Here is a 26,771-nt window from a genome sequence, read left to right as displayed (position 1 = left end):
CTTCAGGCTCCGAGCTGTCAGCACAGAGCCTGACGTGGGGCTCGAACCCACTAACTGTGAGATGACCTGAGCCGAAGTTGGATGGTCAACCGACTGAGTCACCCAGATGCCCCAAAGAAGAATGTCTTTCAAATGGAAAATACCTACAATATTCACCTACAATATACAGTTTTTAAAAACAACAAAATTATGTTTTCTTCTTCAACAGGTAGAGTTGAGTGGTTTTCCAACTTTAACAAAAGAGAACTATAAAATCAAGAGAATTCTTGTCATGGCTCTTGAAAATGTACCTATTTAGTGATCACTTATAAATAACAAGGTAACTGAATTCAAAGCAATGCATTTCAGCTGCCGGCACATCTGCTTCGTCTGATTCTGTGGCGTTCCCGGAAAACCTCACGTCCCACAAAACTGCACCCTAAAACCTACAGGGCTGCTGGGGGCCACGGAGCTGGCTCTGTCCCCAGAGCACCTGCGAAGCAACAGGCACCAGCACCTACAGGCCAGGCTGAGCAGGACGCTTCGGACGACACGGAGACGCGCGGTCAGCATGGGGGGAACGCAGGCCTGTGGGCAGATGCAGCCACCTGTCCCCTCCCCGTCCCAGAGCTCAGAGGGGCTGCGGGTGCAGACACTGTGGTTAAAAAAGACATTTCCAAAGGGGCCATAGCCTCACTGAGCTCCCTCTGCTGAAAGCCGACTCTTCTCCCACCAGGCCGGCTCTGGAAAGACCACGTCCACGCTGGCCACAGAGACGCCAGGCATGGCAAAAACCTGCCAGCCCATTCTTGTACATCCTTGGTGACGGGCTTAGAGAATCTCGGAGTCTTGGTTCAAACACTGCGCAGGGCGCATGAGGCAGGAGGGGCAGGACTAGGGAGGAGAGCAACAGAGGCTCCTTTCTATTTATAATGAGTGATTCGTTTTTACAAAGATCAGAGACAAAGCTGACAGCATGAGGGTTTAACAAAGCTAAATGGGGGAGGGGGTGCCGGGCTGGCTCTGCGGCCCTTGGTCTCAGGGTTGTGAGTTCAAGCCCCACGTTGGGGTGGAGGTTACTTAAAAAAAAAAAAAAAGCTACACTGTGGATCCTTGCTGTTGCTTACATTAGTTTCTATCCTTGTCCATATGTTAGACCTGTTTCAATATAAGAGAACCCCGAGGAGTTCTCTTAGTTCATTAGATTTCAACAAAAATATTTAATGGGAACATTAATTTGAAATTTAGTTCATTTTTTCTACTACTTTAGAGAAATTATTCGAATCTACAAATAAGTATCTTTTTACAACCTAATATGCAGCCCACGTTGGTCTTAAATCAAAAGCATTTATATATACACCTAAGTGTATACAGCAGGACTGACAGGACGGTAGTTTGTTAACGAAAAGTTGGGCCTGGAGCTCCCGGATGCGTTTCCAGAAGAGTCATCTGGACGTCATCACAGGTGAGGACAGGAGGGGAGGCGCGGTGGAAAAGCATCCCTCTAGGCCATCAGTGGAATGAACGCATCTTGGATCGGCGGGTCCCGGAGGACGTGGCCCTCCCACCCGGTGGAACGGAAAGAGCGTCCCCGGACAAGGAAGCCAGTCTGGGGTCAGTGGCTGGGGCAGAGTGCTGTCTTGGGGCATTACTCGCCCGACGCGTGCGCTCAGACTTGGCCAGCAAACAGCACCACACGGTGACCAACTCAAGGGGGCTGGGTTTGCCGGTCTTCAAGTTTGGGCGTAGCCGGCACTTTGACCTGTTTACCTTAATTGTATTTTATGTTTCTAATCTTTAATATTCTTTTTTAAATTCTTTTTTTTTAATGTTTATTTTTGAGACAGAGACAGAGTGTGAGCAGGGGAGGGGCAGAGAGAGAGGGAGACACAGAATCTGAAGCAGGCTCCAGGCTCTGAGCTGTCAGCACAGAGCCCAACGCGGGGCTTGAACTCATGAACCGCGACATCATGACTTGAGCCTAAGTTGGACACTTAACCGACTGAGCCACCCAGGTGCCCCTATGTTTCTAATCTTTAAAACTGCTTATTATAATAAACATCTGCGATGAAGGCAAACACATCAAATGTTTGAAAATCATGGGCTCCTAACGATACTAAAAAGCCCCTCACCTCCAGAAACAGGAAATAAATAGTGTTACTCACTGCAGGCTACTCACTGCAGGTATTTATAAGAACAAAACACTGGGAACTGAACGCTCATCCATAGGGTCCCAGCTAGCTGAATGGTGCACCCACACAGCACAGCGCCATGGAGCTGAGGCACAATGACAGGCTTCGAGAACCACCGCAGGCGGTTCCCGGACACAGTGCAGAGGGAGAAAAAGATATTGCTGGCAACCCAGGAGATTCCCGCAGGCTCGGTTCCAGACCACCGCAGTAACGCAAGTATCACAAGTCAATCAGATGAACTTTTTGGTTTCCCAGCGTATATAAATGTTCACACTACACTGTCGGCTATTAAGTGTGCAACAGCATTCTGTCTACAAAACGCGGTACACACCCTAATGAAAAGATACTTTATTGCTTGAAAATGCAAACCACCACGTGAACTTTCAGTGGCTGGTAATCTTTTTGCCGGTGGAGAGTCTTGTCTGATGGTGGTGGCCACTAACTCATCAGGGCTGTGACTGATGAAGGCTGGGGTGGCCGTGGTGGTTTCTTAAAATAAGACAACACGAAAGTTTGCCACATCGATGGACTCTCCCATCCATGAATGATTTCTGTTTTAGGCAAAGCTATTTGATAGCATTTTACCCACAGAACTTCTTTCAAAATTCTCTCAGACCCTACCGCAGCTTTTTCAACTGAGTTTATGACGCAGTCTCGTAGCTTTCATAAATGACTGTTGTCATTTCACCAATCTCCATGGCGTCTCCACCAGGAATCTCAAGAAAGCACTTTCTTTGCTCATCCTTAAGAAGCAACTCCTCAACCGTTCAAGTTTTACCTTGAGATGCAGCCATTCAGTCGTGTCTTCAGCCCCCACTTCTGAGTCTAGTTGTCTTGCTGTTTCCACCACAGCTCAGTGACTGCCTCCCCGGAAGTCTCGAGCCCCTCAAGCTCTTCCATGATGTTGGATCGGCATCTTCCAAACTCCTACTCATGTTGAAATGTGACCTCTTTCCATGAATCACAAATGTTCCCGGTGGCATCTAGAATGGGGAATTCTTTCCAGAAGGTTTTCAGTTTACTTTTCCCAGATCCACCAGAGGAATCACTTTCTGCTGCAGCTATAGCCTTACAAAATGTGCTTTTTAAATATTAAGACTTGAAAGTTGAAATTCCTCCTTGATCCACGGGCTGTAGAATGAATGGGTGCTGGGTTAACGGGCAGGAACACAGCGCTAAACTTGTGCAGCTCCATCAGAGCTCTTGGGTGACCAGGTGTGTTGTCAATGAGCAGTTTCAAAAGTAACCTTTTTCGGGGTGCCTGGGTGGCTCAGTCGGTTGAGCAGCCGACTTCGGCTCAGGTCATGATCTCGTGGTCCGTGAGTTCGAGCCCCGTGTCGGGCTCTGTGCCGACAGCTCAGAGCCTGGAGCTTGTTTCAAATTCTGTGTCTCCCTCTCTGACCCTCCCCCGTTCATGCTCTGTCTCTCTCTCTCTGTCAAAAATAAACGTTAAAAAAAAAAAAAAAAAAACATTTAAAAGTAATCTTTTTCTCTGATCAGCAGGTCTCAAGAGTGGGCTCACAACATTCAGGAAACCATGTTGTAAACGGATGGGCTGTCATCCGGACTTTGTTGTTCACTTGCAGAACACAGAATAGATTCAGCGTTAATTCTTAAGGGCCCTAGGATTTGTGGAATGGTAAATGAGTACTGGCTTCAACTTAAAGTCGCCAGCCGCCTGCATTAGCCCCTAAAAGGGCGTCAGTCTGTCCTTTGAAGCAAGGCATTGACTACTTCTTTCCAGCTGTGAAGTCCGAGATGGCATCTTCTTCTGACAGAGAGGTGCTCTGTCTACACTGAGAATCTGTGGTTTAACGTAGCTCCTTCATTCACTGTCTTAGCTAGATCTTCTGGACAGCTCACTGCAGCTTCTGGGTCGGCGCTCGCTTCTCCACCTTGCGCTTTTACAGAAACAGCTTCTTAAAGCTCAGGAACCAACCTCTGCCAGCTTCAGACTTTCCTTCTGCAGCTTCCTCAACTCCCTCAGCCTTCACAGAATTAAAGAGAGTCAGGGCCTCGCTCCAGAGTAGGCTTGGTTTAAGGGAATGTTGTGGCTGGTGTGATCTTCTATCCAGATGACTAAAACTTTCTCCATATCAGTAGAAAAGCTGTTTCACTTTCTTCTCATTCATGTGGTTACCGCAATACCACTTTTCATCTCCTTCAAGAACTTTTCCTCTACATTCACAAGGCAGCTAATTGTTCAGCACGAGAGGTCCAGCTTTTGGCCTGTCTTGAGTCTTCACAAGCCTTCCTCACTGCGCTTAAGCATTTCTAGCTTTTGATTTCAAGTAAGGGACATCTGGCGCTTGGGTGGCTCAGTTGGTAAGCGTCCGACTTCAGCTCAGGTCACGATCTCGTCGTTCGTGGGTTCGAGCCCCGCATTGGGCTCTGTGCTGACAGCTCAGAGCCTGGAGCCTGCTTTGGATTCTGGGTCTCCCTCTCTCTCTCCCCCTCCCCCACCCATGCTCTGTCTCTCGAACATAGATAAAACATTAAAAAAAATTTTAAGTGGCAAACGTGTGACTCTCCCTTTCACTTAAACACTTAGAGGCTACTGTAGGCTTATCAGTGGCCTAATTTCAACACTGTTGTGTCTCAGGGAATAGGGAGGCCCGAGAAGAGGGAGACAGATGGGGCAACAGCCAGTTGGCAGAGCAGTCGGAACACACACGTGTCAATTAAGTTCGCCATCTTACCTGGCGGGGGTCACGTGCCTCCAATCACAACAGTAGCACCAAATATCACTGATCACAGATCACTATACCAACTATAACGATAATAAAAAAGCTTGAGCTATGGCAAGAATCACCAAAATGTGACACAGAGAGACAGAGTGAGCAAATGCTACTCGTGCCAACTGACCTGCTCTACACAGGGTTGCCACAGACCTTCAGTCTGTAAACAGCAGCGTCTACAAAGCACAGTAAAATGAGGCACGCCTGTACAAGAGAGCACATGTGGTGTGCCGCCTACCGTGTGCCCCACCACCCACCGACCCCCCCCCCCACACACACACAGAAAAGGGGCGTCTCGCTACCGACAGAACCATGGGAAGTCAGAGGACCCGTCTACAGAGATCTAAGGTGGAGGAGGCCCCAGCAAAACCAGAAGAAAGTTGTTTCACAGAAGCCAAGGAAAGGGCAGGTGTATTGACCACCAGTCACTGACCAGCTGGCGGCGGGGGTCACTGCTGACCTCAGGAGACCTCAGGAGTCAGTGGGGATGCCTGGAGACAACAGCAGGTCAAATGCAGATGGTAAGATGAGAAGCAGACGGGGCACCTGAGTGGCTCAGTCAGTTAAGCGTCCTGACTTTTGACTCTGCCTCAGGTTATGCTCTCGTGATTTGTGAGTTCAAGCCCTGCACTGGGCTCCATGCTGTCGGAGCCTATTTGGGATTCTCACCCTCCCTCTCTCTGCCCCACTCCTGCTCATTCTCTCTCTCTCTAAAAAAAAAAAAAAAAAAAAAAAAAAAAAAGGCAGCAGAATCTGGAGATTCTGCAGATTCCTGCAAATCTGGAACTGAGATCACAAAAGCATCTGTTTGTGGAGATCCCCCAAGACAGAAATATCCAGTACTTGGTGCTGCCCAGGAAGAGCTGGGAGAGTGGGCAGACTGAAGACTGAGGAGCCAGGAAAGGGGAAGCTGGGGTGGTGCCTGAGGGGTCCGATCCAGAACCATCTCTGGGGAGCGGGTTGGTAACCAAGAGCAAGTAAAAGGAAGGTGGTCTAGGGAGAGGCTGGGAAGACGGTGAAATAGGAGAATCCTAAGCTCACGTTGTCCCACAGATACAACTAGAAAACACTCACATCAGCAGAAATAACCCAGAAAATGACCCAAAGACTCCCAGAACAAACTCCACAGCTAAAGGTAGAGGAGAGGCCACATCAAAGAGGGGTGGGCAGGGCAAAGATGCAGTCAGGAGCTAAAATGGCCCCGGCTGACCACAGTCGGGAGGGAGCCAGGAGCAGGCAGGAGGGCAAGAAACAGACTCTCATGCCGGGGAGCCCCCACGGAGGAGATGAATCCCCACAGCATTTGGCTTTGAAAGTGAGAGAGGCCGAATTTCATGAGTTCTTACAACCAGCAGGAATTAAAAACCTAGAATTAAAAAAAAATCAGCAGCTAGGCTCTGGGAGAGCCAGGAGGGTGTTAGGAAGCTGAGTGTCTGCCCTTAAAGAGGGATCACAACAAACAGCCTGCACATGTCCTAACTCCAAAGCAGCAGTTTGAAAAAAGCCTGGGGCATACAGGAAGGACAGCTATTTACTCATCTCAGACGTATCTGGAGAGGCAGGGATCATAGGGAGATCCCTCCAGAAACAAAGGCCATGGAAGACACCATTTCCCTCCCTTGCCCCTCAGCATAAACACACAGCCACCTGTGGGAACCAGCACTGCACTGACATGACCTAAATTGCTTATACTGTCCCCCTACCCCATGCTTGACTTAGCCCCAGTGCTGCGATCCCCTTCCCCAGAAGACTGACCCGAAGCTCACCAACACCGAATGTCCCAACCCACATATTTTGTGGGGCCTCGATCCCGGTGGGGTGGCGGGTCACCTCCCAGGGAGGACACACAAACCTTATTAAAACTGCACCCCCCTTCCCGTGCATACTTCGCAGAGTAGCCCCAGCCACCCCGTTTCCACAGCAGCTTGGCATCCCCCGTGGAAAAGGACCAGTGCCCCTTGTTAAAAGTCAGGCATACCGACTTTTAAAAGTTAAAAGTGCATACCGCCCACTACTTTCAAGAGCAAGAGACATAGCTGACTTTCCCAACACCTAGAAACAGAGAGTTAGATATAATGAGACAGAGGGGTATGTCCGAAATGAAAGAGCAGGATAAAACCGCAGCAAGATACCCAAGTGAAACAGAGGTAAGTACTGTATCTGAAAGAGAATTTAAAGTAGTGATCATAAAGATACTCACTGGATTTGAGAAAAGAGTGGAGGATGTCAGTGAGGCCCTTAACAGAAAGATTAAACAAACAACCAAACAAAAACAGTGATGAAGAACACAATAAATGAAACTAAAAATACACTGGGTGGAATAAACAGCAGGCTACAGGAAGCAGAGGAGCTAATTAATGATCCGGAAGACAGAGCAACAGAAAGTAATCAAACTGAGCTGGTGAGAGAAAAAAAAAAAAATTCAAAATGAGGATAAACTTTGGGAACTCAGCAACCCTGTCAAGTGTAATAACAAGCACGTTATAGGGATTCCAGAATAAGAGAAAAGGGGACAGAAAATTTATCTGAAGAAATAATAGCTGAAAATTTCCCTCCTCTGGGGAAGGAGTCAGATATCTGGATTCAGGAGGCACAGAAATCCCCCAAGGAAAGTAACCCAAGGGGGTCCACACCAAGATACAGAATAATCAAAATGGCAAAATATAGTGATAAAAAAAAAATTAAAACAGCAAGAGAAGACAGTTACATACAGTGGAAACCCCATAAGGCTATCAGCGAATTTTTCGGAACAGCAGAAACTCTGCAGGCCAGAGAGGCATAATATATTCAAAGTACTGAAAGAAAAAAACCTGCATCCAAGAATACTCTATCTGGCAAGGCTATCACTCATAAAAGGAGAGATGAAGAGTTTCTTGGACAAAAACTAAAGGAATTCATAACCACTAAACCAAACCTGTAAGAAATGTTAAAGGGGACTCTCTGAGTAGAAAGGGAAGACCAAACTAAGACTATGAAAATGAAAAAACACAAAAGCAGTAAAAATAAGTATATCTATAAAAAATCAGTCAAAGGACTTACAAAATAAAAGGATGTAAAGTATGACACCATATACCTAAAACATGGTTAAGAATAAAAAATTGGTTAAAGCTTAAGTGATCATCAACCTAATATAGACTGCTATATACAGGAGACAATATAAACAAACCTAGAGGTAACCACAAATCAAAAACCAATAATAGATTGCAAAAAAATAAAGAGAAAGAAATTCAAATATATCACTAAAGAGCGCCAGCAAACCATGAAAGAGGAGACAGGAGCAGAGAAAAACTATGAAAACAACCACAAAACAAGTAACAAAACGACAATAAATACATATCTATCAAGAATTACTTTGAATGTAAACTAAATGCTACGATCAAAAGACATAAGGTGACAGTGGATAAAAAGATAAGACCCATCTATATATGATGCCTACAAGAAACTCATTTCAAATCTTTTTTTATTTTTTATTTATTTTTTTTATTTCAGAGAAAGAGAGAGCATCCCCGTGTTGAGCATGGAGCCTGATGTGAGGCTCAATCCCATGACCCTGGGGTCATAACCTGAGCCAAAATCAAGTTGGACGCTCAACCGAGTGAACCACCCAGGCACCCCAAGACTCATTTCAGACAAAAGTGAGAGAATGGAGAAACATTTATAATACAAACAGACGTCAAAAGACAGCCAGGTAGGAATACTTATGCTAGACAAAAAAGACTTTAAAACAAAGACTGGAACAACAGACAAAGAAGAACACTATAAAATAATGAAGGAGACGATCCAACAAGAAGATATAATCACTGTAAATATTTATGAACCCAACATGGGACCACCCAAATACATACAACAGTTAGTAACAAACATAAAGGAGCTAATTGATAGTAACACAATAATAGGGGACTTTAACACCCCTCTCATCTCAATGGACCAGATGGATTTAACAGATATATTCACAACATTCCATCTTAAAACAGAATACACATTCTTTTCAAGTGCACATAGAACATTCTCCAGAAGAGAATTAGGCCACATTAGGCCACAAAATGAATCTCTACAAATTGAATAAGATCAAAGTCATACCATGTATCTTTTCTGACCACAACACTATGAAACTAGAAATCAACCACAAGAAAAAAATCTGGGAAAACTACAAATACAGGGAGATTGAATAACATGCTATTAAATAATGAGTGGATCAATCAAGAAATCAATGACATTACATGGAAACAAATGAAAATGAAAACACAATGGTCTACATGTTTTGGAATGCAGCAAAAGTGGCTCTAAGAGGGAAGTCTATAGCAACACAAGCCTACCTCAAGAAGCAAGAAAAAATCTCAATGAACAATCTAACCTTACACATAAAGGAGCTAGAAAAAGAACAAGCAAAACCTCAAACCACCAGAAAGAAGGAAACAATAAAGATTAGAGCAGAAATAAATGATATACAAACTAAAAAACAAACAAAACCAACCAAACAAACAAAAAAACACACAAGAGAACACATCAATGAAACCAGGGGCTGGTTCTTTGAAAAGATCAGAAAAATTGACAGACCTCTAGCCAGACTCATCAAAAAAACAAAACTGGCTGGCTCAGTCGGTAGAGCACGCAACTCTTGATTTGGGGGGTTGTGAGTTTAAGCCCCACACTGGGCATAGAACTTACTTAAAAAGAGAGACATTCCATGCTCATGGATTGGAAGAACAAATGTTAAAATGTCCATACTACCTAAAGTAATCTATACATTTATTATAATCTCTATCAAAATACCAACAGCATTTTTCACAGAGCTAGAACAAACAATTCTAGAATTTGTATGGAACCACAAAAGACCCCAAACAACCAAAGCAATCTCGAAAAAGAAAAAACTGGAGATATCACAATTGTAGACTTCAAGTGTTAGTAATGAAAACAGCACAGTACTGGTGAAAACAGACATCACAGATCAATGGAACAGAATGGAAAACCCAGAAATAAACCCACAACTCTATGGCCAATTTTCAACACAGAAGACAGGAATATGCAAGAAAAAGAGAAAAAGACAGTCTCTTCAACAAATGGTGTTGGGAAAACTAGACAGCTACATACAAAAGAATGAAACAACCACTTTCTTATACCATCCACAAAAATAAACTCAAAATGGATGATGGCTCTAAATGTGGGACCTGAAACCATAATGATCCTTCTAGAGAGCACAGGCAGTGATCTGACATCAGCCATAGGAACATCTTTCTGGATATGTCTCCTGAGACAAGGGAAATAAAGGCAAAAATAAACTATTAGGACTTCATCAAAATTAAAAGCTTCCGTACAGCAAAGGAAACAATCAACAAAACTAAAAGAAAACATACTGAACGGGGGAAGATATCTGCAAATGACATATCAGATAAAGGGCTAGTGTCTAAAATACATAAAGAACTAAACAACTCAGGGATGCCTGGGTTGCTCAGTCTGTTAAGCATCTGACTCCTGATCTCAGTTCAGGTCTTCATCTCAGGATCATAAGTTCAAGCCCTGTGTTGGGCTCCGTGCTGGGTGTGAAGCCTACTTGAAAGAGGGAGGGAGGAAGGGAGGGAGGGAGGGAGGAAGGAAGGAAAAAGTATGGATACAAATCAACACAAAACAACCCAAAGAGGGGCGCCTGGGTGGCGCAGTCGGTTAAGCGTCCGACTTCAGCCAGGTCACGATCTCACGGTCCGTGAGTTAGAGTCCCGCGTCAGGCTCTGGGCTGATGGCTCGGAGCCTGGAGCCTGTTTCCGATTCTGTGTCTCCCTCTCTCTCTGCCCCTCCCCCGTTCATGCTCTGTCTCTCTCTGTCCCAAAAATAAATAAAAAAAAAAACGTTGAAAAAAAAAAAATTAAAAAAACAAACAAAAAAAAACAACCCAAAGAATCCAATGAAAAATGGGCCAAAGTGAATAGACATTTCTCCAAAGAAGACATCCAAATGGCCAACAGACACATGAAAAGATGCTCAACATCATTCTCATCAGGGAAATACAAATCAAAACTACGAGATTACCTCACACCTGTCAGAATGGCTAAAATCATCAATACAACAAACAACCAGTGTTGGCGAGAAGGTGGCGAAAAAGGGACCCTCATGTGCTGTTGGTGGGAATGCAAACTGGTGCAGCCACTGTGGAAAATAGTATGGAGGCTCCTCAAAAAGTTAAAAATAGACCTACCCTTGGATCCAGTCATCAGACTTCTGGGTATTTACCCCCAAAATACAAAAACGCTAATTCAAAAAGATACATGCACTCCTATGTTTATTCAGCATTATTCATAAGAGCTAAACTATGGAAGCGGCCCTAGTGTGCATCAATAGATGAATGGATAAGGAAACTGTTTTGTACATAGATACATACATATGTACACCCATACATATATATATACTCATACATACACACACACATATATGTACTCATAAATACATACACACACACGCACGATAGAATAGTATTCAGCCAATGAATAAATCTTGCCATTTGCAACAATATGGATGGATCTAGACAGCGTAATAAAGGCTAGCAAAATATGTCAGAGAAAGACAAAAATACCTATGATCTCGCTCATGTGTGGAATTTAAGAAACAAAATGAACAAAGGAGAAGAGACAAACCCAGAAAGACTCTTAACCCTATAGAGACTTGATGGTCACCAGAGGGGAGGTGGGCGGGGGATGGGGGTTATAGGGGGTGCGGATTAAGGGTACATTCATAGTGATGAACACTGAATAAAGTACGAAATTGTTGAATCACCACGTTGTGCACCTGAAACTAACAGAACACAGCATGTTAACTATACCGGAACTAAGATAAAAAAATGAAAGAGAAAAAAAGAAGAAAATCAAGAGGAAGGTGGTCTAGTGCCCTGTCCCTGAGGGGCCCGCCCCAAACCCACAGCAGAGGAAAGACAAAGGGGCACCTGGAAGTGTCCAGTGTGTGACGGGAAATCCAGAACCGACCTGTACACCTAGCTTTTCCACTAAAAAGAACAGGTGCTAGGACTGGACGGGGTTTGGTTTCCCTTCTTACGGCTGGTGCCTTCCTCTGGAGCCCGGAGCCTTCCTCCCAAGCCCCGGAATGGTCCCCACTGTCCACACCCACACCCTGTGCCAGCCAGGTTGGGCACTGTGTGAGCCACCATGGCGACACAAAACCTTACCTTGAGATGGTGGAACATTCGATGTGCCAGCCAGGTCTCCCGTTTCCCCAAGGAGAGGCCCAAAACACCTCCCGGGGTTTAGCTGCCTTCCACAGGGCAAAGTCGCTGGGGTGCCGCTTGTCAGAATCAACTGCCAACAGATCAAGTGACCGATCAGGGGCGAGAATCTACAACAGGCAAACCCACACAGCACCGCCACCAGACGGAGGCAGGAGGCACAACCCAAAGATGTTGTGCCTTCCTATCAGTGACCTCACATCTCTCATTCACGGGTCTCTCTCCCCAGGTGGCCACTGGAAGGACTACCCAACGCTTTTATCTAAAACATGCCGGACTGTGAGGTCTCACTGCAGAGCTAAGGCCAGCTCCCACCAAGCAGAACGAGTCGGGATTTCAAATAACAAACACTGAGGCCTCTTCCCAGGGGGGCACTGAGCTGAGCTCTCTCTGCCTTATTCTTGTTGTGAGAAAGCTGTGTTTGCCAGCAAATGAGTTTCAGGTAACTTTTCCCCCCAAAAGAGAATTATATAGAGAAAAATAACAACAACAAAAACCACACACCAAAAACCAGAATATCCATCACATTGGAGGGGCAAGAAAACCCCAAAGAGGAGGGTCAGGAGATAACACGAGGTTGTACGATGAACCACTACTGGGCTCTCTGTTCCAAAACTTGAAGTGGCCAAGATTCCCTCTGACAGGTGAGTGGATAAACCGTGTTGTATCCAGACAGTGGAATATTACTCGACACTAAAAAGAAATGAGCTATCAAGCCATGAAGAGACGTGGAAGGTAGTTGAGTCCCCTGTCCCCAAGGGGCTCTGCCCTTGCCCATGTCCTGGTGGGGCCTAGTGGCTTAAATGCACATTTTCGTTTAAATGTGTATTGAGTGAAAAAAGCAAGTCTGAAAAGGTCACAGACTGTATATGATTTCAACTTTATGGCATTCTAGAGAAGGCTGAACTATGCAGATGATAAAAGATCTTTGGTTGCCAGGGGTCAGGAGGGATAGAAGACGGACAGGTGGAGCACGGGGAGGGGTCTGAGGGCAGGGAGGTGGCCCCGTGTGATACCACAATGGTGGATACGTGTCATTACACACGTGCCCAACTCCAAAGAATGTACAACACCAGGAGTGAACCCTGATGTTAAACCATGGGCTCTGGGTGATGATGTGTAACACAGGTCCACTATGACAAACGTCCTATTCTGGTGGGTGACACTGATAATGGGGAAGGCTGTGCACGAGTAGGGGCAGGGGAATGTGGGAAATCTCTGTTCCTTCCCCTCGGTTTTGCTGTGAGTCTATAAGTACCCCCAAAAATAAAGTCCATCAAAACACAAAAGCATTGCTGATGCTAGAACATGTGTCTCAGAAGCTCGTCCTGTGACTCCGGGGGGCACACCGCATATGAACACGTGTGGCCAGTCCAGCGGTCCTCGGTTCTGGCCTTTCAGAAGGGGAGGATACTACTAAGAGTAACAGACACCATTTCTGAGGAGTCAAATAATACTGTCAGTAATTAAATTTAAATGGCATTGTTTATAGAGCAGAGGATAATGCCTGAAGACAGAAATGACTTGGACAATTTGTCTTTTGAGATGTTGCTTGTTTTTATTTGGTTCTTTTAAATAGTATCCTTTTAAAATTATTATTATTTTTTTTTTAGTTTATTTATTTTGAGAGAGAGAGCAGGGGAGGGGCTGAGAGAGAGCAGGAGAGAGAGACTCCCAAGAAGGCTCCATGCCATCGGCACAGAGCCCAGCGCGGGGCTCGATCCCACGAACCGTGAGATCATGACCTGAGCCAAAATCAAGAGTCGGATGCTTAAGCAACTGAGCCACCCAGGCGCCCCTAAAATTATTTTAAATTTACTTCTCTATACACATTTCTTCTCCACAAAAATAGCTTCATTCTAACAGTCACTGGAATAGAAGGGACTGCAGGAAGAGATTAAAATCCCCTAGGAACGTACTATATGGTAAAATACCTACGGGGATGTAACGTATGGCCAAGTACACGTGGAACCGAACACACCAGCAAGGCGGAGGAGAGTGGGGAGATGGGACACCGTGAACGTGTGCTCTCTGGGGAAGGGCTGGGGGAGACTCACGACTTGCCGTGTGAACCTCATACTCCACAAATTTCCTCTCTTAGAAAAGAGGGACTTAAATGCACAGCACGGCTGGGATGGACGGTCTGGCGCCATCACCATGGCCGAGCACAGGGGAGGGGGAAGCTGAGCACAGGGGAGGGGGAGGCTGAGCACAGGGGAGGGGGGGTGTCCACCCACCTGGCTCTGCGGCGGGACTGGGGACCGCACCCACGAGCTTGCCGTACCTGTCTCCTCTTGACCGCAGATCGAAGTAGACGTTGCCTGTTTTACAAAGGTAATTAGAAACTCATCATTTCTCAAGTCTTAAGTATCAGCATCTACACGGGCTTGGGAGCTGACTGGTAATTAGGACTCAAACTCAGAATCTGGCATCTGGCCTTCACGTGGCCCCTTTGTTCTGTCTCTAACTCAGAATTCATGCCACCACCACTATTTCATAAAAGCACGCATTTGCACACATCACGAACATCCAGAGTGGGTGTGAAAACCCAAGTGTAAGATCTACGTCAAACGAGGTGGTTCTTTTTCACGAGAGGGGAAAAAGAGTGTTACCGCAGCCTGCGTTCAGCTCTGGGCTCTGCGGCTACAAAAAACCCGTCTTGACCCAGATATGTCTACGACCATCTCTTCACTTGGAGCCCAAACACCTCCACACTTGAGCACCCTGATGGACGAGGGGGAAGCGGGTGCTGGAGCACCGCCCCCCCCTCCCCCCCCCCCCCCGCCACAGGAAGGAGCCCAGTGCTCAGTGGCCAGGACTGTGACATCAGATCTCTATCCTGACTGGGGGTGGGGGTGGGGCAGGGAAGGACTTGACACAAGGGCCCTGGGTGCCTGGGCGCTGCTCCAGCCTGCCCTCTTCTCCCAGAGCTCGTATGAGAGCCCAAGCTACGCCGAGGGTAAGTAGGGACACTGGGAGCTGCTGTCCACCACGTCAGAACGTCAACACGCTCTCCAAAAGGAGACAATTCTCCTCACCTTTGCTCATGTTACCGATTTGCTGAACTGTTTCCTCAAAGAGTTCAAAATTCAAATTACAACCGAGATTTTACGGAACTGTTGAAAAGTTCAAATTAATGGAGTTTGAGTTAACATCAGTTTACTTTGACTTCATTACATTTACGCTATTATTAAAAACTGACAATAAAGCACAGTAATAAAATGATAAAGCGCGTTCGGATGAGCGCCTCTGCCCCTCGTGAGGGTTGCCCTCCAGGTGGTGCGTCTCACTCCACGTCACAGGGCGGCCACAGGGAAACAATTCTTGTATTTTCTGGAGCAAACTCCAGTTCAGTCCCCTAAGCCCCTTAAAAACAAGTTCTTCTTGGAAACAAAATCTAAATAAGGTAAAGGAAAAACAAAACCAAAAACGCATGCTCTTGTGTACGCAGAGGTTACCGAGAGAGGCAGCGCACGGTCCGGGGACCTGGGGGACCCAGGGCCCCTCACATGGGTCTGTGTTCCCAGCAAGAACCCTGCAAGAAGGATGCTTCCGGCCAGTAAGTCCAGTGACCTGCAGAAGCTGTGTCCACCCTCAGGCCTTACAGTTTGTGACTTAACTTGTTATTTACTTGCAACAAACGTCACAATACCCGTTTCTCCCAGCCCCAGGCTGGGCATGCTGGTGGGTCATTCATTAACAGCACAAGGTTCCTGTGGCCCCAGAAATGACAAAAAGTGACAAAACACAAGGGCATGACCAGCAAGTTCAGGCAGCACGTGCGTGGCTACCAACCACACAGCACCGGCACCAGAACAGGGCCGAAGTCCGCTTTCCACCACGAGCGGTGAAGCAGCGTTCTGGGAGGGAGAAAGCTTTGGTTGGGGGGTCCAGGACAGGTGGGACTTGGATCAGGAAGGACCGGGGGGAGGGGGAGGGGGTGCAGCTGAGAGTGAAGGACATCCCAGAGGCAGAAATGCCAGGAGAAAAGTTCCGAGGACAGGAGACCTCGGCCAGAGGGACACACATACACACACAGCCAGAGGAAGGGGCCCCCCCAAACAGCTGACCAGTGGTAACGCAGACAGAAGGCACAGCCCCGGACAGTGGGCAGCCAGCAGGGGACCAGGCTGGGGGAGGCAGGGACAAATGCAGGGCGTGAATATGTGGAGGACAGGATGCGGTAGGGACTGTCCAGCACCTCGGTCGGATAACGACCCCGGTTATGCGGGGTGCTCTCTTACTCAGAGGTGCACGTGGGAGGGTCAGGATGTCCACAGCCCGATTTCGCTGGCCCCTCAAACATACACCCGCACACAGAGAAAAATGTCAGAGGGCTAGTCTTTAACAAAATGTGCAACTTTAAGGGTACGGCTTTCGTCCCCAGCTTTTTGTCATGGAAAATTGCAACCATGCTAAAAGAAGGGTTCGAAAGAACACCTGTACACCTGCCACCTGGCCGCGGTAACTGCTTTATCTAGGTGAGCTCTCCAGATGTTCATGTCTTCCTGTGACCACGGAAAATACTTTTAAAAAGAACGGATTCAACAGCTTCGCCAAGAGGTACAATAACCATAAGAAAATCTCACGTTTCACACAGGAATCACCTCAAGAAAGACAGTAAACCATCCGGCTTACTCCAGGAAGTCGTTCACACGTGTCCAGTTCCTCCAAACCCTACAGGCGTTTCCCCAATGATCAGTTCAAGCAGCATAACCCTACCTTGTGCTGTCGAATAAGCATGCCCGTTAGCAATTATTCCTTCGATGAAAGAAATGATGTGAGGAATATTTTCAGTTACCCTCAAGTACACTGTCGGGGGGAGAACCTGACGGAAGGCAAAGGAGAAGTGACTTTCGGCGGGTGAAAAGTGGAGGTCCACCGTGCTGGCTTCCACCGCTCATGGCACCCCCTTGTGGTGAGAGGACTCAACAACACGCTTTACCTTCAAGGCTGCCATGTCTTGTTTAAAATTCTCTTCGTAAAGATTGGCCAGAGAAGCAGGTGACACATTCATCTGCAGAGAGACAGGCGAGCTGGTCAGCAGGTGGAGCCCCACGCGGCTGGCCTCAGTTCACCACGGCCGGCTCACACAGGGGCTCTCAGTGTCAGGTCTCCAAGTCCTTGTAGTCACTTAGCTAGTCACGAAGGCTCATTACAGACCCCGTGTTCTGGTTAGAGAGAAAAAAGGAATAAACAATGTGACGATTTCTGTTACGTAATTCAAACCCAAAAACACACACAAAAGCCTCCACTTTTCTAGGGCAAGGGCAAGGGCAAGGGCAAGCTACTTCAATCTATTCTACATAATAAGCAGAAACTTGGGTTCCTATCTTATCCCTTACCCCTCAGGGGGCAAAAGAAAACAAGTCAAAAATACATGAAAGAGGAACTCGGGGAAGTATTTTGAAAGTAACACAGCACCTGAACACAGGGCAGTGGGCGGGCAGTGTTCCACCCAAGGGCGGGTGGGCAGGCCGGCCCTGGAGACAGACGTGGAATTCTGCGCTTGGGGCATATGGGGACGCGCACCTGCAGCCCCAGCTTCTCAGAGGGCGCTGGCGCACAAAACCAGGCTCCCAAAGTATTTTTTACTTTTCGGCATCAGCAGAAAAAAACACTCAGAGACCAAAAGCAGGACACGGCACCGGACACTGTTGGGCATGTGAAGGCAGTGGGAGCCGCTCCCTCCCTCAACTGGCCTCCGCAGCCCTGGCTCCTCCCCAGCCCCTGGCCCCCAGGTCAGGGCTCCGTTTCCCGCTTCCCGGACAGTAAGAAACTTTCCCAAGTGAGATGCCCCCTCCAACCCCATCACTCTGCAGCCATGGTCTTCCCTGCCCAGGGCCCCAGACAGATAATCATCCTAGAAATTTTCACCAACAGACAGGTACTGAATAAATAAACCTGGCGAACAAAGGGGCGGTTCAGCTGTATGGCCGTAGGGAAGGCAATGAACCCCTGTGCCTCAGGCTTTCTTTGCAACACAGAGATGACCCCCAAGTTTGCCACGAGGATTCGGTGCGGCTGTGAAGACAATGGTGTGAATGGACGATGCTGGTTAACACCTCTGTTGAAGACACGACACCCAGCACCCCCCCACACGTATCTGCAACTCCCTCCTGAAATGTACCGCCCTGCCTTGAACCTGCGGCCTGCACACAATACCACCACCACCTGGACCTGTCCCCTGACTGCCTCCCATCACACACCCACACTCAGAGCCCCTCCCCAGGCCCCTCGTCACGCTGTCTTCTGCTGGGACACACGTCACGTCACACACATGCAAGTTCATTTCTGAGCTACGGCCCTGGACTTGAGACAGCCGGGCAGAGGGCACATGCACATACCCTTGCTGGCTACTGTCCACAGTCCCCATGGAGGGTGCGTCAGTGTCTGCGGGGCCAGCCCCAACCGCGCAGGGGACTCACCTCTGGACGCTGTCAACATGACAGCTAACGGATGCTTTCTCGTAACTGTAACATGTATTTCCCTCCTCTGAGGGGGCGTGAACATCTCACGTGTTTAGGAAACATTCACAGGGAACGTATGGCCACCATACCCGTTTCTCTTCTTACCGATTTGTAGGAAGTATTTTTACATGAAAGAAATTAGCCTTTTATCTCTGATGTGAATTTCAATTATTTTCACAGTCTTTCAACACTATGGTTATCTTAGGTCACGTAGAAAAAATTTTTATATTTAGCAATCCTTTATATTTCTCAATCTTTGGGGCACCTGGGTGGCTCAGTCGGTTGAGTGTCCGACTTTGGCTCAGGTCATGATCTCGCAGTTCATGAGTTTGAGCCCCCGCATCGGGCTCTGAGCTGTCAGCAAAGAGCCTGGAGCCTGCTTCGGATTCTGTGTCTCCCCCTCTCTGCCCCTCTCCCGCTCATGCTCTGTCTCTCTCAAAAAATGAATAAACGTTAAAAAAAATTATATTTCTCAATCTTTTCCCACAAATGGCTCCTGGGTTTGGAAACAAATTTAGGAAAGCCTTCCCCAGTAAGAGGCTATAAAAACTGCCCCAAAGTTCCTTTAGTAATTTGGAGTTCCATTTCTTTTATATTAAGTCTCCAATCTGCCCTAGATTTGGTTGAGGCACACATTCAACTGGGGTTTATTTTTCTCCCAGATGCTTACCTAACAGTCAACATTTTCTACTGGATAATTCCTCTCTTCCCCACTGATGTGAAGTGCCATCGTTACCATAAAACAAATTTCCATTATTTAATGTGTCTACGTCCAACTTTCTAACGTGTCCTGTTATCTGCTCATTGTATCTGTACAATGACCTTTAATTCCTACAACCTTGAGAGCGACAAAAAGCAGACTGGTGAATGCTCGGGGGCAGGGTGGCACGGAGGGAGGATGGCCAGGGGCAGAGGAGACTTTTAGGGTGATGGATGGATGGAGACATGCGTCTGCACACGGGAGACGGGCTCACAGGTGCACACGTCACCGTGCTGTGGGCCTCGTGTGCACTAAATGCAATTGACTGTAGGTCTGTTTGACCTCAAAACTGTGCCAGAAAAGGGAAAGATTATGAAAACAAAAAATTTTCCATAGCTTTAAAAGTATGTTTTAATATCGGGTCAGACTACTCCCTCCTTAATACTCTTCTTTTACAGAACTTTCCTGCTACTCTTGCTTTTGTGCCGTCCCGTGTGAACTTTAGAATCTGGGTCTCTAGTTCAGAAGAAGGGGAATAGTAAGAACACATGCACACGCACACACATGCACACACACGCATGGCTGCAGACACACACACGCACAGACGTGCATGGCTGCACACATGCATGCACGCAGCTGCACACACACGCACACGGCTGCACACATGAATGCACGCAGCTGCACACACATGCGCACAGCAGCACATGTACGCACACACACGGCCACTCACACACGGCCGCACATATACGTTCAAGGCTGCACACACATGCACGTGTGCGCACAGCAGCACACACACACAGCTGCACACACATGCACACGCACACATGCGCACGGCTGCACACACGCACACGCACAGCTGCACACATGCACACTCACGCACACGGCCACACACACACTCCTGTAACGACCTAGCAAGTACCATACTGCAAACACGCAACCCCTCTTCCGCCTGTGGCTTCTCCAGCTCACACGCACGAGCCCAGAGGGCATGGTTCGGAAATGCTGAGTGACAGTGAATTGTAAGGGGAATATCAATCCATTGCCGGCTTTGCAGGGAGGAGCGGAATCATATTCTAAAAGTAAAGTTTTTAAATTTGATTTTTAGGCAGCTGGTCATCCCACTACCATCGGGCTGGCACTGCTCCCCACTCCCCACCCCCCCCAGCAAACCGTAGGACGCAGGTGCCCAAACGGCGTCTTAGTCCTGTGATTTCAGATTCCTGTCCAGCTCGCCCTGACCATCATAAACCATTTCAAGCTGGTTCTCCCCCTGGCAAGAGTCCCACTGCTCGGGCCTTGGCACTCACGCTGAGCGTCCAGCCTTCCTCCCAGAAAGAAGAGCAACAGGGGCCGGTGTTCTTGAAGCACAGAAAGAATACCTTTGGCTCAAATCTCTATGCCACACTCATTACAAGTTTTCTTACAAACGGTGACTATGCAGATGTACCATATTCCTCTGGAAACCCTCACCCCAGAAACCCGTCTGTGGTTTTTATCCCCGACAAACTGTAACACTGAGCCAAAAATTAAAGTCAAGGGAGTGATTCAGAAAAGCATAATGTTATAATTTAAAATATTTTAAAAGTGCCGGAGCAGATGGCACGAAGAATACCGCCGTCACTTAAAAAGGTTGCACTGGATCAAAGACGGCCTTTTTTGCGAGATGCTAAAAAACAAATAGATGTTTTCATAACCATGTTTCAGATACGCGCTTTATCATCCTACAGATATATCTTGAAGAGATCTACCCAGTGCCACATTAGCATCATATGACAGGACAAGTATGGAAATTCTCAGGGGTCAAAAATTAAGCGCTCTCTGCATACAGAATCTTTCAGCCAATTCTACCAGCCTGTTCATAGTGTAAGTAGGAGATGATTTTTTTGTTGTTGTTTTTGGTTTATTTTGAGACAGAGAGAGTGAGCACACGCAGGAGAGGAGCAGAAACAGAAGGGGGGGGCGCCTGGGTGGCGCAGTCGGTTAAGCGTCCGACTTCAGCCAGGTCACGATCTCGCGGTCCGTGAGTTCGAGCCCCGCGTCGGGCTCTGGGCTGATGGCTCAGAGCCTGGAGCCTGTTTCCGATTCTGTGTCTCCCTCTCTCTGCCCCTCCCCCGTTCATGCTCTGTCTGTCTCTCTCTGTCCCCAAAAAAATAAATAAAAAACGTTGAAAAAAAAAAAAAATTAAAAAAAAAAAAAGAAACAGAAGGGGGGGGCAGAGGGAGGGAGGGAGGGAGGGAGGGAGGGAGGGAGAGAGAGAGAGAGAGAGAGAGAGAGAGAATCCCAAGCAGGCTCTGCATGGTCAGCACGGAGCCTGACATGGGGCTTGATCCCACGAACCATGAGATCATGACTTGAGCTGAGATCAAGAGTCAGACACTTAACCGAATGAGGCATGCCTGTGCCCTTAAGTATAACATAATTCTTTGACATGCGCTGCCTCCTCATGGTATCTGTGAAATCCTCTAACTTCCCTCTAGCTGCGTTTACCCCTGCTGCCGCCCCTCCTGGGACATGTGTCCCGTCACCCACTTGGCTAACCAACCCCCACCCCTTCCCCCGGGGCCCTCCAGAGCCTGACCGTCTCCACCCAGGCCTTTCAGGTCGAGGTTTCCACCCCCGATTTTGCAGATTCACAGCAGAGCCCGATTCATCAAGTTCAGGGACCCATCTGGGCTGTCAGGTGCCCACTGAGGGTAAGGATGGAGGAAACACTCACGGCGTCACCTTCCTCCTTAACCAACCTGCATTTCCAAACGCCTCGTGCTGCCATGTTCCTTCCAAGTACGTGCTCACAACGTCAGAGACCATGGATTTCTGGGTGCCGTCTCCATTCTGAACACAGGCCTTCCTGCTCAGCCCCTGTGGGGTCAGCCTTCCCAGCGCCTGCCCAGGCCAGCCTCCGCTCCTAGCACATTCCAGACAACAGCACAGCTCCCTGCCCCCCGCCCCTCCCCAGGCCAGCTCGTTTGCTCAAAAGCTTCACTCTAGAATCAGCCTTCTGGCTGTGCCCCCAGCGAGGTGGCTGAGCACGCACTCAAGTCACACAGTCCTGGGGAAGCCACTCCAAGCCCCTCCTCCTGTGGGGTCAGCCAGCTGTCGCAGAGTGGTACCTGCCCGGGGACCCCTCGCCCCTGCCTTCCCTGCTGTCCTCTCACGTCTGCCCCTCACTGCAGCTCCCGACGAAGGGACGGCTCCCCACGTCTGCACGGCCTTGGCTGGAGCAGGGGACACCTGACCCCAGCGGCAGAGACAGAATGGAAGCCACCAGGGCACCAGGGACGGTGACCCAGGCCGGCCTGCCCGCTCTCCGCTCCCAGCCTGCGGTATCTTCTGTCACCGAACGTGCAGCCGGTGTCCCGGGACTCAACCCTGTTCTGACACTAACTGCGGGTCAGCGGGCTAACCTCCTCCAGGGAGTCATTTCTGAATTCCGGGGCGGTTTGATGGATTTCCTTGTGGTCCCCCATCCTGGCTAGAAGATGAGCCATGTGACACACGAGCATCCCTCTGTGGGATCGTCCGCCTCATGGGGGACACAAGCTCCGTGCGGCCAGGAAGCGTCTCCCTCACCTTCGTGGGCACAAAGCCAGGCGGAGGTCTGACCCCTGGTGGCTCGATACACCCTCGGGGACAGTTCTGGAAACGGAGATTGAGTCTACCTTAGGGGAACACGGCACACCGGCTAAGCTGCCCACTGGCCAACCCAGCTGTGCCGAGGGACTCGAGGAAACACATTTAAAGCCGGAGCCCATGTTCAGTGCCGCTGGTAAACGCTCTGAGTGGCCCAACTCTTAGAAGAAAAGCCTTATCAAAGAACCCACTCCTCCTTCAACCAGAAATTCCACTTTGGGAAAAGTATTTAGTGAAACAAGACATTATGGAAAAAAGACATTCACAGCAGCCCTATCTTTAACAGCTATAAACGACGCAGCCCAGACGGGGAGCTGCTGCATAGCCCCCTGCATGGAATGCTGTCGAGTTGTTAAAAAGGCAAATTGGGGGGCGCCCGGCTGGCTCAGTCAGAGGAGCGTGCAACTCTTAATCTCAGGGTCGTGACATCGAGCCCATGTCAGGTGTAGAGATTTCTTAAGTAAATAAAAGTTACAAAAAAAAAAAAAAAAAAAAGGCAAGTTGTGAGAAACAGGGAGATGTGGTTTCTAGAAAATAAGTTTGACTATGGAAGCACTTAAGAGTCCAAAACTAAGAACGGTAAATAAATTATGATATGTCCATGTGATGGAATGTTACGAGGCTATTTAAAAATGCTCGAGAATATTTAAGAACGTGAAGAAAATTCTCAAAATACACTAAGTGGAGGAAGCAGACTATAAAACATTATAAACTGGTTTCCTAAAGAAAAAAAATAGCACATACAGTGTTCAGTACATACATACAGGAATAACAGGAATGTCTAAAATAACAGGAATGTCACATGCTCTGTGTAGGTTTTTGCACAGATTGGACCGTTTAACAATCCTTTACAGATCTTTAGAGATAATTGTCAAAGTTGCTAATTATGACAAGCAGAAGAGACAAACCTTTGAAAGTTGACTTTTAAAAATTTAACTATAATATTTAACTTCAACCCCTCAGTTAAAACTTCCCCCAAAAAACTTCCCCTAAATACCGTATGAGTTGTAAGTGCCCCGTTTGCTTCACACATAACAGGTGGGAAAATTCAGCCTCCCATGAGCTCAGTTTCTCTAGCCCAAAGTGGCCCTTGACTTCCCTCTGCGCAGGAGGCTGGGGGGCCGAGGGGCCAGAAAAGGATGAGGTTCAAGCAGGAGACCGGGACAGAGCGAGACTCGGCATCAAAGGCTTTGGCGACCAGAATCGAACAGGCCTCTTTTACCGGGACAGGGATTCCTCTGAGAACCTGTCAGCACAACCTCGCTGGGTCACACACGGACAGTGAGACATAAAACACACGTGTGCAACAGCCACGGCACTGCCACGCAGGGATCAGAACACTCACACGATCAACATGGTCGTCGTCGACGCTTACCTCACCGGCTCTTTTGATGATTTTATCATCCACGTCCGTGATTCCCATCACCATGATGATGTTGCATCCGAAAACCCTCGTGAGGATCCTTCGAATGATATCAAATCTAACATATGAGCTGCAAGGAAATAAGTATTAGGGCGTCTTTAATGCAGAAAATCACCGCCGTGACCTTTAAAACGGAGTGCCTTACATTTTAACAGGCCGCCACAGAGCAGTCGGGTGTGTGACAGAACGGACAGCTCACGTGCAGCTAGGAGAAGGGCCCACGCGGGTCCTCGCGAGAAACTAACAAAGGCATCCCCTCAATGTCAGGTGCAGTATTAGCACTTTTAACGTTGGAGCTGGTAAGTGCGCTTACATCCATTGGATTGTATAAAAATTCACCGCTGATACAATGGCACTAGGTGCTTAAAATACAGAGAGCTGTTACCATCCCAGTTCGTGTTCTAGAGTAACTGTAATGTTTCGCTAGGGCAGAACAGCAGTAACAACAAATCGAGGCAAGTACAATGAAAGCTGTACAGTGTCACTCCTAAAGAACGTGTAAAACTATCATAGAATATTAACACATCGGCTTATCCGTGGGCTACACTGGGGCAACTCAAACTTATAAAACCAGAAGGGTTCAAGAGCCATTTAAAATGTCAAGAATCTGGAGGTGCCCGGTGGCTCAGTCAGTTGAATGTCCAACTCTTGATTTGGGCTCAGGTCATGATGTCCCATTTTGGGAGTTCGAGCCCTGCGTCAGGCTCTGTGCTGACACCATGGAGCCTGCTTGGGATTCTCTCTCTCTCCCCCCCTCTCTCTGCTCCTCCCTAGCTTGCGCTCGTGCTCTCTCTCTCTCAAAAAAATATATAAACATAAAAAAAAATTGTAAATGTCAAGAGTCTGGCTTCACACTCTGGAAAACAGTGTGGAGTTTCCTCAAAAAAATGAAAATAGAACTACCTTACGACCCAGCAATTGCACTACTAGGTATTTACCCAAGGGTTACAGGAGTCCTGTTTTGAAGGGACACGTGCACCCCCATGTTTATAGCAGCACTATCAACAATAGCCAAAGTATGGAAAGAGCCCAAACGTCCATCGATGGATGAATGGATAAAGAAGATGTGGTATATATAGATACAATGGAGTATTACTCGGCAATCAAAATGAATGGAAATCTTGCCATTTGCAACTACATGGATGGAACTGGATGGCATTATGATAAGTGAAATTGGTCAAAGACAATATCATATGACTTCACTCACATGTGGAATTTAAGATATAAAACAGATGAACACGGGGAAAGGGAAGGAAAAATAAGATAAAGACAGGGAGGGGGACAAAACATAAGAAACTCTTAAATTCACAGGCACCTGGGTGGCTCAGTCAGTTGAACGTCTGACTTTGGGTCAGGTCACGATCTCATGGATTGTGGGTTTCAGCCCCGTGTCGGGCTCTGTGCTGACAGCTCAGAGCCTAGAGCCTGCTTTGGATTCTGTGTCTCCCTCTCTCTCTCTGCCCCTCCCCCCAGCTCACACTCAGTCTCTCTCTCAAAAGTAAACATTAAAAAAATATAGAGAGAGAGACACTTAAATACAGAGAACAAACTGAGGGTTGCTGGAGGGGAGGTGGGTAGGGGGACGGGCTAAATGGGTCAGGGGCATTCAGGAAGACACTTGCTGGGATGAGCACTGGGTGTTATAAGTAGGGGATGAATCGCTGGAATCTACTCCTGAAATCATTATTGCACTAAACGCCAACTAACTTGGATATAAATTGCAAAAAGAATCTGGCTTCTCATAAAAGCAACCTTAAAGCTCAAGGTCAGGTAGTCTCACGCTCATCTGTCATCCGCACAACCTAAGTTCCGAACATCCTTTTCCCTCGAAGACGAGCCCTGTTATCACACCCCTTCGGCTTGCCACACCCCCACTCCCCGAACGCAGCTTGGGTGACAAAGCGATGTCAGAAACTCCTTGCCAAGATATTTAATCATTTGAAGGCTTTAACTGCTTACTCAGAAACTGGGCAAAATCCCACCACCCCATGGGGTTGCTGGACGTGATCCTGAGGCCTGTGCAGCACGAGTTCCTACAGGCGTCACCATGCCCTTCCTGCGACTTGAGCAGGGAAAGACCCTACAAGCAGTGAGATTTCAGAGAAAAAGTAAGAAGCACAAAGTAAAAAGAGTCACATGCTTGGCCCTGAGGAGTTTAAGGGCTTCATGGCACTGAGGCCACAGGTGCATGACTCCCCCAGGGGCCACTCCATGTCCACGATGTCAGCCCCTTCCCGGCATGTCCCCATCTGTAGCTGGGGGATCACAGCACCATCATCCGGTGCCGTTAGGGTGTTACAGTGGCTGGTGTTTGCAGAGCATTTAGAGCAGAGCCTGGCACACAGCAAGAGCAGGTGTTGTGTCTGTTAACTACATGTCTTTCTTTCTTTTTCTTTTTTAAGTAAGCTCTA

The 26,771-nt window shown here is 47.8% G+C and overlaps 1 protein-coding gene across 3 annotated transcripts in view; it reads right to left on the bottom strand.

The window, feature by feature from the left end:
* Positions 1 to 26,771, bottom strand: part of CARS2 (cysteinyl-tRNA synthetase 2, mitochondrial) — a 45,075-nt gene that overhangs the window by 15,124 nt on the left and 3,180 nt on the right. For all 3 annotated transcript variants that reach the window (XM_019443903.2, XM_019443902.2, XM_019443904.2), the window contains 5 exons: positions 24,313 to 24,430; positions 17,083 to 17,154; positions 16,860 to 16,965; positions 14,375 to 14,458; positions 12,081 to 12,210 (listed from right to left, as the gene is read on the bottom strand). In XM_019443903.2, coding sequence (XP_019299448.1) covers positions 12,081 to 12,210; positions 14,375 to 14,458; positions 16,860 to 16,965; positions 17,083 to 17,154; positions 24,313 to 24,430 — 510 coding nt within the window. The remainder of the gene's footprint in view (positions 1 to 12,080; positions 12,211 to 14,374; positions 14,459 to 16,859; positions 16,966 to 17,082; positions 17,155 to 24,312; positions 24,431 to 26,771) is intronic.

This window comes from Panthera pardus, unplaced genomic scaffold, assembly GCF_024362965.1.
Source record: "Panthera pardus isolate Hobbes unplaced genomic scaffold, ASM2436296v1 HiC_scaffold_1, whole genome shotgun sequence".
NCBI classification, from domain to species: domain Eukaryota; kingdom Metazoa; phylum Chordata; class Mammalia; order Carnivora; family Felidae; genus Panthera; species Panthera pardus.
Note: the sequence above shows the minus strand (reverse complement) of the source record. Positions and strands in the feature narration are given on the sequence as shown.